Source organism: Setaria italica, chromosome II (assembly GCF_000263155.2).
Source record: "Setaria italica strain Yugu1 chromosome II, Setaria_italica_v2.0, whole genome shotgun sequence".
Classification (NCBI taxonomy): domain Eukaryota; kingdom Viridiplantae; phylum Streptophyta; class Magnoliopsida; order Poales; family Poaceae; genus Setaria; species Setaria italica.
Window position 1 is genome coordinate 14,562,396 of NC_028451.1, and position 12,685 is coordinate 14,575,080.

At 43.0% G+C, this 12,685-nt stretch overlaps 1 protein-coding gene across 2 annotated transcripts; it reads right to left on the minus strand.

The window, feature by feature from the left end:
* Window positions 1-1,489: 1,489 nt before the first annotated feature.
* LOC101761833 lies at window positions 1,490-12,370 on the minus strand. Of its 2 annotated transcripts, XM_022824554.1 has the most exons (9): window positions 11,967-12,370; window positions 9,716-10,016; window positions 9,401-9,537; window positions 8,254-8,367; window positions 8,105-8,173; window positions 6,268-6,385; window positions 5,304-5,464; window positions 5,104-5,233; window positions 1,490-4,736 (listed from the first exon to the last, which is right to left on the minus strand). In XM_022824554.1, exons 2-9 carry the CDS (start codon window positions 10,013-10,015, stop codon window positions 2,070-2,072), a joined length of 3,696 nt encoding a protein of 1,231 aa, XP_022680289.1. In that variant the 5' UTR covers window position 10,016; window positions 11,967-12,370; the 3' UTR covers window positions 1,490-2,069. The 2 variants fall into 2 exon arrangements, with proteins under 2 accessions (XP_022680289.1, XP_022680290.1); XM_022824555.1 differs by lacking the exons at window positions 9,401-9,537; window positions 9,716-10,016; window positions 11,967-12,370 and adding an exon at window positions 9,006-9,384.
* Between the last annotated feature and the right edge of the window lie 315 nt (window positions 12,371-12,685).

The window sequence follows — 12,685 nt, forward strand, 5'->3', positions numbered from 1 at the left end:
CGGCGCGGGAGGAGGAGCAAGGAGATCCAGCGGGCGGGCGGGAGATCCAGCGAGCGGGCGGGCGGGAGATCCAGCGGGCGGCGCGGAGGCGGCCGGCGGGCGGGAGCGGCAGCGGGCGGCGCGGGAGCGGGCGGCGAGCGGGCGGCGGGCGGGCGGGAGCGGCGGCGGGCGGGAGCGGCAGCGGGTGGCGCGGGAGCGGGCGGCGAGTGGCGCGGAGGCGGCCGGCGAGCGGGGCGACGGGCGGGCGGGAGCGGCGGCGGGCGGCGCGGAGGCGGGCCGGCGGGCGGGAGCGGCCACGGGCAGCGCGCAGGCGGCCGGCGGCCGGCGGAAGCGGCGCGCAGGCGGTGGTGACGAGAGAGAGGAGAGAGAAAGGGGAGAGAGGAGAGAGAATGAGGGTAGGAGGAGTAAAGTGCTCCATAAGCAACTATAAGCAACCCAAAAGTTGCTTATTTGCTTATGCATAAGCAACTTATAAGCAAGTCTATAAGCAAGAGTGTTTGGGTTATAAGCAACTTATTTGCTTATTTATAAGTTGCTTATTTATAAGCAATGCTAACCAAACAGGCCCATAGTTAGGTACATCGATTTTTCTTTTCTATTAAGTGTGCATTAAATAGTGTGCAAAAGATCACAACAATTGTTCCTGTCGCTTATTCTCAACCGTTTGCATTTCAAAATCTACTTGGAGTACATCTTTACAGGACAGCTCAAATTCAGTATGAGATGACCACAAGCTAATCCATTCAATCATGTTTATATGGTTTGATGACATAGGATTATGTTTCATGTCATATATACGAAAAGCATAAAGATAGCACTTATGATTGGGGGAAATTAGATTAACTTAGGCACTACTCAAGAGTCAAGTCCATTGATTTGTTGATCTTCCAACGCAAATTGTTCGTTCAAAATTTACAGTAAAAGATACTGGCCCACTCCAATTTGGTATATATGAGGGTCTGCGTAAGTTGGTGTGGTAGCTCGGCGGTAATTCTATTTGGCACCGAAATTTTTGGTTGTGAAAAGGAGCAGTAAGTAGCTTTGGTGGAACCTTGCCCGTAGGTTGTGTGGTTGGCATTTTGGCGGCTGTAAGCATCGATTTTGCACTCTGGTTTTTGTGAGCAACAAATGGTCGGTCATGCTTTCTCAATCGTCGTTTTGGTAGCAGAGAGGAGGGAGGCCCGGCTGGCTACGAGACGGCCGCGCCTGCTTGCCGAGACGCTCAACTAACGCTGAAGCATTGAGCTTCTTCCAAGCATTGAGCTTCTTCCTCTGTACATCAGTTCTGTTCACCATCTCACCGTGCAATGAGCAATTGAGCATGCCACGGAACGGCGTCAGCTCTTCTTCATCAATACATTTTATGCATCACTGCGCGGAAGCGCAATAGTGAATTGATACTGGGCAACTGGGGCGTCTCGACCAAAGAGGAACATGTTGGAACCGGTTTCTGTTGATGCCCGAAAAGACAGCTTCACGAGACCATGAGTAGTGTATTATGCTGAACATCTTCATGTTATCAACCGCAGCATGAGAACAGAAAATCCATATAAGAAAAACAGTTCAGGAAAAAAAAACACCACTTTAAACTGGTACACATTCTAGGCAACGGCTCAAATATGCACTGCTCAGATTAACCAAGCAGTTTAGCACGCCCGCAGACTACTGTAAGGGGCCATGAAATGTAATGTTCGGAAACTTTCGAACAAGATCCAGACCTGGCACCGGTAGAACACGACTCACTGACTCAGCATCAGATCTAGTTTGCTGAGGACCCTTGAACCTTGAGGCAGCCTACAGATGGAAATTGGAGCGGTACTTATAACTAGTAAATCAAAAAAGAACAGCAGGGGAAACCAGAAAAATGGGAATCCTCGACTTCCGACTACCCATATTCCCAGCGCCTGCGTACATACAGGCATGGCACAAAAGTATGTGCACAGATCCTGAAACCACACAATTGATGGAACAGCTCAAAACTGGTACGATGTCAGTAATGCCAGCAAACAGGCGGGTTCCAGCCTGCCCCAATTTCGTTGCCAGCACCTAATGACTTGCTACATCCAGTCTCAGAAAGAGTTATCTGGTCCATGGCCTCCAGACGGACGGTTTGTAAAGTCAGGTGCCCTTCCGGGATTCGACTGGATGAAGTTTGTAAATTGCATGTTATCCAGTGAATCTGGTGCTACATCACTGTTTCCACTGCTGGCCATATTCTGGGTGCAGTTACACGTATCTGGAAATGGAGGGCTTGCTTCTTGAGTCCTAGGAAGAACATTTTTTGGCAGACCAACTTGATTCTTTGCTTCATGTTCCATGTGTGCTGATGGCTGCTTGTACTGAGATATGGCACTGATCAGAGCTCCATCTGTGCTGCTTCCAACTGGCAAGGCCTGGGCTAAGCAGTCACCGGACTCCAATCCACACAAATTACTATTATGCAACTGGCACCCCTCGGGGAACCAGTTATGCCTATTATGATCTATTGAAGCAGAAGCAGTATAAGAATGCTGTTCAGAAACAGGAGGGTTCACTTTGATTGGAGAACTCACATCAGCATAGTAATCCTCATGAAGTTGTGCACAGAGGCCATCGTCACTCTCATCAATTAGCTGTTTGATGGTACATGCATGTTGAAGGGTATCTGAAACTGCTCCAATTTCCCCAGTCTGGAGCTGACCATTGCCTTGCGGATTTGAGAAGGGCTCAATAACTGATGCTGGATTGTCCACTGGGAAGACAGACTTGGCGAGTTGAGCCTGCTGCTGACTAAAAACGCCATTATCCAAGCAAACTGAAGAACTCTGGTGTTCTGAAGCGAGATAAGGCTGTGTAATCTGTAAGTCACCTGAGCCATTATTTATATTCTCTGGAGGATGATCGTGGGACTGAAGAGGGCCTGCCAACTGCCATCTGTCTTTCTCACCTTTTGCTACTCGGTCATTTAGGTCCACAAAATCTTCCACATACATTTGTCCTCCATAGGACTTAGGTAGTATTGTAGAACTGTTTGATGTAATCATCATAATGTTCTCAGTTTCTTCTTGGTCCACAATTACAGTGTTCATCTTCAGATGACTCTTTTCTGAAGAAATATTTGCACTATGGTCACAACTGTGGTTCACAATAGCATTGCTAATGCTTTCCAGGTTGTGATCTTGTTCACAAACATGAGCTGACGAATCTTTGTAAGAAACTCCGTCAAGATATTCGAGTTCCGTATTTTCACAGTCAAGAGTGTCAATAGTTGTGCTTGTATAATTGATGGACTTGATCTCTTGACTCTCTGAGTTATTGTTAACCGCTGTATCTTTGTTGCTGATTTCTTGAATATCTTCATCATTAACACCCAGGCCATCTTTACGCAATTCAATGTCCATGAAATCTCCATTCCAGTCATCGGGGTTGTCGGCACAGCAGGAACTGCCTTTATCTACGCAGCTTACACCATTATGATCGTGATCTTTATCCTCGTGCAGTTGTGCAGTTGTGCAACTCTGGTTAGTTAACTGCTGCTGCTCCTTCAGGGATCTGGGAAATGGAGCAGATTGAGCCGAATGATTATTAACCAAAGAAAGCATACCAGTTGACTGTTTGATGCTTTTTGCATGTTGAAGGGGGTAGGAGGCCACTTCAATGTCCTTCGCTGTGTCGAGCTGACCATTGTTCTGCGGATTTGATAAGGGCTCAATAAATGATACTGGATTGTCCAATGGGAAGACAGTGGTGGCGAGTTGAACCTGCTGCTGACTTAAAACACTATTATCCAAGTAAACTAAAGAACTCTGTTGTCCTGAAGAGACATATTGCTGCCTAATCTCTGAGTCACCTAAACCATCATAAGTTATACCCTCTGGAGGATTATAATGAGGCTGAAGAGGGCCTACGAACTGCCACCTGTCTTTTTCACCTTTTGCTACTTGGTCATTTACACCCAGAAAATCTCCCAGATGCATTTGTTCTCCAGAGGACTTTGGTAATAGTGAAGAACTATTTGATGGTATCATCATAATGCTACCAGTCTCTTCTTGGTCCGTAATTACAGTATTCGCTTTTGGATGACTCATTTCTGAAGAAATATTTATATTATGTCCACAACTGTTTTTCACAATTGCATGGCTGATGCTTTGCAGGTCCTGATCTTGCTCATGAGCATGAACTGGTGGACCTTTGTAAGAAACACCATCAAGGTCTTCTACTTGCAAATTCTCTTTCTCAATAGTATTAATATGTGGGCTTGCATAATTGATGGAACTTATCTGTTGACTCTCTGCATTATAATTGCTACAAGTTGTATCTTCGTAGCTGATGTCTTTGATATCTTCATCTTTAACCCCCATGGCATCTTTATACAATTTGATGTCCGTGAGAACTTCATTCTGCTCATCAGGGTTGTTGGCACAGCAGGAGATGCTGTTATCTACGCAGCTGACACCATTACAATGTTGATCTTGCACATCAGAGTTTTGCTCAGTCTGACTAGTTACATCTGTGCCCCTGGCAACAATGAGATCATGATCTTCCACATTCAGACTGTCAATACGGTGAATAGAGGTTTCCATATCTGTAGTCTTCTCATCATCCCGATCTTGAAGAGGTGTGCTCTGATCATTCCCACCTTGCAACATACTTTGAGGTGAATGGTATACATGGTCATTTTCCAAATTTGGGCTACCATCATATTCACCAGCACCAGGCTCTCCTAGCTTCTTCGTTCTCTGTGTTAACCGGTCTGCCTTCTCATCATAAACAAAAATAAATAAACCATAATCACCTATTTGATATTTAAAAATAAAGTAATATAAATAAAATAGTACTGCAGAGCAATTCACCATTCATAATGAAATACTACATAGGTTCTTTCATAATAGATGCCTCTATTACAAATTCAGAAGCTTTATAGCCATGGTATTCTCATCTATAGTGATGATTGAAGAGGAATTCTGCTGCACTGATATGATACATTGTTAAATGGCAAGATACATAACAGAAGCATGAACTGATATCATCCACTATTTTTTAATACATTCAAGTAAAGGACCTCTCCCAGGCACAAAAATAAAAGATTTAAAAATAAGAAATGAAAGAGAAGTCACAGCAAACCTTTCTCAAGAAAGATGCATTCTTCTCTTCAAGCTCAAGGTTTAATAGTTTTCTTGATTTCCCAATCAGCACCTTCCTGTCCGTAAGAACCTTAACAGCAGCAGGTACATCATTGCACGACATGTTCAGCCTGTTATGTATACTTCTTCATAAGAACAATATTCCACGTATGATCTCCCTATAATTAAAGCATTACTGACCAATGTTCATGCAGTCGCCTCTGTTCATCCTCTAATAAAGCTCCATATGGTTTTACATGGGATTTATCAAGGCCACCAATTACACGTGAAACATGCTTTATCTGAATGCCATCCCCAGATTGCTTCAGTCTCTTGATATGCATGAGCTGTGTTCTACTAACCTGAAAAGGTTACAAAAGCAAAGGTACCACAGCATTCAGTAAAATACATCATACAATGATGTTCTAAACTCCTGAAAAAAAGTAGATCATCTTCAATAACACTTTCTTTGACTATAATATATTTTTTAATTTATATCAATATTCTTAATCAATATTGGTGATGAACGATGCATCTTAACAATGAAACACCAAAAGTAATAACCAGGCATAAAATTAATGCCAAGAACAGTTCAGTCGTTGCTGATAATCAGTTTCACTGACAACGGTCACATCTAATGATGCAGACTAATTTAGGAAATTCTGACTCATTTCTACACCATATCGCACATTAATACACCCCTTCGCATTTCATGAAACAATTACAAAAGAAGGTAATAGCTAATTAAGAAAGTCAAAGACATCTATGGAAAAGAACTATAAGTGAGACAATGGAATGCCCACATCAATAGCTGTTAGCAGAGACACCCATAACAGACTACAAGAACTGTTACAAACTAACCACATGGGCAAAATACAAATATCTTTCTTCTTTCAGTTCAGCAATACCACATTTTGAAAATAGAAGGTAAAAGTACTTTAAAACTGTGTGGGCAAGGAGAGCAAATATACAAACAGAGGACCTAATTTTAGCAATTTATTTCTTATTTGGCAGATGTACTAAATTGCGGGAAGAAATGCACATTACAGAGGTGAATGTCTAGATGACTGACGTCTCATTATTTTCTCTTAAAGAAGCTCCGCTGGACAAGCTGAGCAAAAGTAAACCACGATTACCCTTATGAGATAGAGATTAGCGATCTTACCTTGATGTATGACATAACCTTTGAAACATCAACACTTTGTGCAACCTGTAGCAGCGGTATTCCACTCTTTGTAGTTGTCAGCTGCATAACTCCTTGCTTCTGATCAGCAGGGTTATCTCTGCAAAAGCATAAGAAACAATGGCTTATCTATTAGTAAGTTTCATAGAAATTCACTGCTGTCTCATCTTGAATTGAGTTAGCTCCTCAAAATGCAGTATTGCCTAAACGGACGTTTAGCCCGTTTAAATAGCGTTTAAACACTGCACACTAGCTAGCCGTTTTCGTTTCAACATCTGTTTAACCCGTTTAAGTGGATGTTTAGCCCGATAATTGGCTAAATGATAGGTGACCAACTGTTTACCGTTTAGCGTTTAGGACAGCACTAGTAAGTCAATGCAGGTTTGGACCACAAGGAACGTCGAGTTTGCACTTGATATTCCCCTTGAAGTTGGAAAAAATGTAACTATTAAGTTTTTCCAAAAAACTAAAACATGAGAGTACGAGACCATTTACAAGAGGAAATTAAGTTATTTAGTGCTTACAGCTACAGAAGTTAAAATTGTCGATTTGAATTGCTAGAAAACTAAAACATGAGACAACTTAGCACTGGAACACTAAATCCATGACTTAAAGATGAGACTACTTCGTGTGTACCAACCAACATGAACTTAACCAGAAACATTTTGTAATAAGCGTACATTCCATCATGGAATTAGCACTCACTTTCTATCTCTGGTTGTTAGCAAGATATATGTCATGATGAACTTGCACTCATGATAGAAAGCAGTGCAAGTTCATCATTTGGCTTGCCATACTTTGCTGTTATTGAACAGCAAAAGATTGGCAAAATGAATTCTCCCACACCCGCTGGCATGTCCTCTTTTGTGACCAGGATGATGAATCAATTCAACACTAGCTAGTATCTTGTGTGTTTGTGAGACAACTATGGTTTCTTATCCTTCAGCAGGTTGGGCTCCAATCTGTGGCTCTTGTTCTTAAGGAACCCAGGTTGTTTCTTTATAAAATTAGGCTGTAGTACTCATGTTCTAGAACTACTTTGGGTGCGTATGTGTGTTATAAATGGATTTTTTTTCTCATCTTCTTTAATCAAATGACATGCAACTCTCATGCACATTCGAGAAAACATAAATGCATAGCCCTAGTGGGTCCTTGGTAGTGTGGACAGTAGATAAGGAGAGAGCCCTATGGTGCACAGTCGGGGCTCATGGCCTCCAGACCCTTTTTTAGGATAGGTGTTTTTGCGATTTGGTGGTTTCCTTGTGCAAGCATTGCACACATATATCTGTTTGTCTAGAGTGTTAAGAGTCTTGAGCGTGCTGTACTGCTAGTACTCTTTCATTGTTTAATTAAATGACCCGCAGCCCTCCTACATCAATTGAGGAAAAAAATCATATTCGAACTCCATGGACCAGCAATCTGAAACACTTGAAGGCATGAATAGGCAAAAGATGACATAAAATACCATGCGGCTATGTTGATCTTGCATGAAAATTATAGGTGGTATCATGGTAGACTAACAAAACAGGGGCACATCAGACAACAATGAGAAACAGTAAGCATTATGGTTGACTGCGCGAGGCAGTAGTATGATGAAAGAATGGAGTTCAGAAAGGTTCAAGAATTATAGACTACAGTCAAAGCAAGCTTGAGGGTCAACATATGTACCAGCAGATTTGAACTGCGAAAGAATTTGACAACATAAAGCAATTCATCTAGCTAATTTAACAGGTCAACAATATATGAAGGAAAACCAGAGCAGATCCAGTAATTAAATCATTGCGTCACCCAAGAGACAGGTAATTTAAGCAAGCCCAACCTGAACAAGTTCTCTGTATCAGCACAACTTAGCCATCTCTTCTTCCATTTCTTCAAGGTACCAACCATTCTGCACAGTCCGTTTGCAATTAAATCAAGGGATCACCTAAATAGTAAACTTATAATAGACGTGCTTTGGTTTTGGCATACTTGGAATGGTAATTAAGCAAATTAATATGGTATGCCTTCTCATCCTTTTTCATGTGCTTCTCCTTGTTAAGTACAGCATCTGGATGAATACCACCATAGCAAAGAGAAGATGACCTATAGTTCAATAATTTAATCAATGCTCCACATCTAACACTTACAAACATATCAAGAGGTAAAAATAGTATTGTAGCCAAACTGATGGAACTTTGACTGAACATGTTAGAGGCAACATCATTCTGGTATGGTATAGTGCAATATTATTTAAGGATAAACAGATTGAGTGCATTAATGTGCATCTAATAGGGACTAACCACGACATAGAATAATGAGAACCCTAAACTTAGGCACTGGATAAGCTATAAATTGTTTAGGTCAATGTGCATTTCCCAGGGAAGGTCATAGCAAAAGTATCAGTAGCTTTGGTGTAGATTATAAAGTTGCTAATTGTCCCACTTTAAAGAAACTGGTTATTCAATGTGTAAGTAGTAAGAACATCTGTTAAGGTTCATGGGCTAGCAGGCCAGCAAGCAGCTTGGAGAAGTCTGCTGTATACTCAAACAGTAAGCACACTGATACTGTGGCAGTGGCCTCACATCCCCTGCGGAACAGCTGCTTGTCCATTAAGTGAGATAGGACTAGATTAAGAAGGTTCCATGTTCCATATTGTTAGGATTGGATTCGATCTATTAGGCGTAAGGGTCAATATTTTTTCCACTATATAAAGCATCAATAATGAGACAAGGAAGAATTACAAAGGAATGTCTGAACAGCTCCGCAGCCCCTGTGCGCTGGCCCCAGCCACGGCACCCATTCCCTCGCTAACTCTCCTTGAAACTTGAAAGTCCCTCCAATGTCCATCACAACATCTTTTAGTTATCACAAACAGAATGGTAGAACAAGTTGCCATCATGTTGTACCAAGACAAGCATGACTTGTGGGAGGGAATAGAGTACATGTACCTATTTCATAAACCCTACTAGATACCTTCTTACGGTCTTCATACACTGGATAGGCAATAAAACAAAGTAGCTCACAGCAGATACATTCAGAAAGTATAAACAAACAACAGAGCAAACAGAAGGCATAACTGTATGCATCAACAGCCTAGACATGCAAATAAAAAGTGGAAACAGGACAGAGAACTTGCCAGCTGAGAAGAGGGTTTCCAAAGTGATGATTTTTCCGAGTAAGCAACAAACGTACATTTTCTTCTTCGCCAGTCTTGCCTGGAAGAAATTGTATGAGAAACTTCCTCTCATCTTCTGTCAGACATGTGGACCATACCTACAACCGAGAAGAACATCAGTTGATGCACAGCAAGAGATATAGCGCGAAATAGGGGGCTAACACCAGCAGAATATAATGACCTAAAGCAAGCCGAGGCACCATACAGAAATAAAAGGAATCACCATAAAAGACTAAGTAAAGTAAATATTATGGATAAAAGAAAAGCTAGGCATACCTTGTAGGATAGCACACCTCTCAGGTTCTCAAGAGAAAAAATCTCTGAAGGAACATATGTAACATCAGCAAGGCCTGACCGCTGTTTCTTGCTTTCTATGAAAGGGGCCAAGTCTGACCACAGAATTCCAACTTGTTCCTTTATTGGCACAACTCTCTTTAGATATTGGTCCCATTTAAGACCAATATGCGGCTTCAAACTTACTAGACAATTGGATGAGTCAAACTTTGTTTTCTTCAACGGTCTGCATTGCTCTGAGTTTGTGGAATTCATCAACCGTTTTTGCTTGCTTGGTGTCATTCTACATTGCCAAGTAAAAAATTTGCAATAAGTCACTAATCTTGCACATTGTTTCACGAAGCTGCTTAGATTTGAATGTTCTATTTAGATATTGGTTAGTTTGGACATTATCTCTGTTAAGTGTTGACATAAATGGTTATTATATCTGTAACTTGATTCTACCACCAGCCAAATCAGAAAAGGCAGAGCCAGGGTAAACTAGAAGCACTTAATCAACATGGTTTGGCCAATTTTTTCTTATTTATCTAATGTAATATATCTCAACTCTATGGTAAATCCAAATAAGATATAAGGGGGTATCATGGTTACACTGAATCAACACATAATCAAACCTTAATTTTTCACGACTACAGACTTTTCTGGATATGCATGATACCAGAAAATGAAGCAATATGCTTAGGTTATCATACATTTTCAAACTTAACTTTACATGACTAGCATTTTTAATCAACAAGTATAATTTAAAGCTTGTATGTAATCAGATAAGGTAAATTAAGTATTACTAACAAAGTAGATCAAAATGTGTAGATAATATTACAGAACCACAAAGGATATATTGCCAGAAATGTAAACTAGTTCATACTTGAGATTTCATTGTTTTCCTTTTGGAACAAAAGAAAGTCAAACTTTAAGTGATGAAAATTATTGCTTGTCTAATTCACCTGGATTGCTATTCACTCAACAAACTCAGAAAATGCTCTGGGAGGCTCCGTTTAGGGTTCAGAATTGGGGATAGGGTTCCGGGATTTCAGGTTGGGGAGTGGCTGCCGTGGCTAGTAGGTCGTTGGCCCGGTGGTGTGGTGGGCTGTAGGCAGGATGACCACCTTGGTGGTGGAGGAAGGAGGTTGGGAAAGCTCGGCGGCGGGGGAGGCTCGACGGTGGGGTTAGGAGAGGACGGATCTAGCGGTGCCGTGTTAGTAGGTGCAGGCAGCGCAGCAAGACGGCGATGCGCCGCCCCCCGCCAGTGGGGGCTGCGGGCAGGCGGAGGGGAGTTGTGGTGGCACCAATGGCTGGGTGGGTGGAGGCGGGTAAGCGGCGTTCGATGGAGGAGCAATCGAGGACGGAATCGGAGGAGATGATGAGTGAGTTGGGAGTTTGCAATAAGGTTTGGTTTTTTTAAGGAGCAGAGGGGGCTCTCAACCGAGTGGTAACGGGAGAGCCCTCTCCCTCTATATGTTTCCATTTAGATTAGTCATAACTACGAGAGAATTCTGCATTCGCCTTTGGAAATTTACTTGGTGCCCTATTTGCCACTCAAAAGTTTTCGAATTCCATATCCGCCATCGACTTTTAACTTTCACGGCTTATCTGTCATTCCCCACCCATTCCACAGTTAGGTGCCGTCAAGTGAGAGGGGAAAAGACATATTTGCCCCTGTGTGCGGCAGGTAGTAAATTTTGGCCTCATTTCCTTCTGTGCCACTCTAGTGCGAAGCATGATGAAAGACAATGATGTTCACAAATATCTCTCTCATAAACAAACACATGCATCCACAATTCATCTCAAAAGATGATTATGTTCACAGATACATCTCTTAAATAAGCGTGTAAAATGATGCCTGGTCCTATGCAAATTCAATTTGACTTCCCCGATCAATTGAGGATGCATTTTGCTTAGGTGCCAAATGGTGTGAGAACCATCAGGATTCCCACTGTTACTGCGCCCAATGCGATGCTAATTGATCCAGTTGCTTAACTGAAACTTCCTGATATTGTTGCTTAAATGAAATTTTTCCTAATCATTTTCTTTTGTACTGTGTACGTTGAACTACCCGATCAGATCGAACAAACCATCAGACATTTCAATTGCTTAGCATAAGCATCGGGTTTCAATACTACAGGTTAACTGGTACCGAATTTTCTGGTGCGTGAGCAACCAGAGCTTTACACTGATCCCATCTATCACGGAAACAGATTTCTTATGGTGGGAGAGGAAGCGATCGAGAAGAAACCTGACAGGCTGCCGCTGCCGCTTCCACTCGAAGTAAAGACGGGGCCGATGGGTGAGAAACGGAGGAGGCGGCCGTTATAGGAGCGGCCGCTGAAGCCATCCCTCCGCGCGGTGGCATCGGCGGCGGCGGCAGCACGGGACAAAACCCGCGCCGAAATCAGTGCCGGCGTGGGGCTGATTGACGGGTCGAGGAATGCGGCGGCCGAGGCAACTGACGCCTGCCGTCGAGCGCCGCCGGCACTCGACCCCCGCTGCGCCTTCGCAAGACCGCCGACCCCGCCGCCGCTGGGCCTCACCGTGCCTTGCCGCTGCTGGGCGCCGCAATGCCTTCGCAGTGCACGGGCACGGAGCCGCCGTCGCTGGTCCCATCATGCGCCGCGCCGCCCCCGGACCGTCGATCTGGAGTGGGACTAGGTTCTGATGAAGGGACCCAATAGTCAGATGGCATTTTAGTCATCAATCCTCTCCATAAGTACAATCACCACTATGAGCTGACTCAAATGTCACATAAGAGAGCAACTCCAGCAGTCTAAAAAAATCTCACCCGAAACTATCTACTAAAAAAAATTTCTCCCAAAATTAGGTTATCCCACAGCATATCCCCAATAATAAACTCCACAATACTTCAAAACTGACCACTTCAACACGTGGACTCCTCTCTACATCACCACGTGATACTACAACAAGAAGGTCGTCTTCGCATGCTCGAGTACCACGACC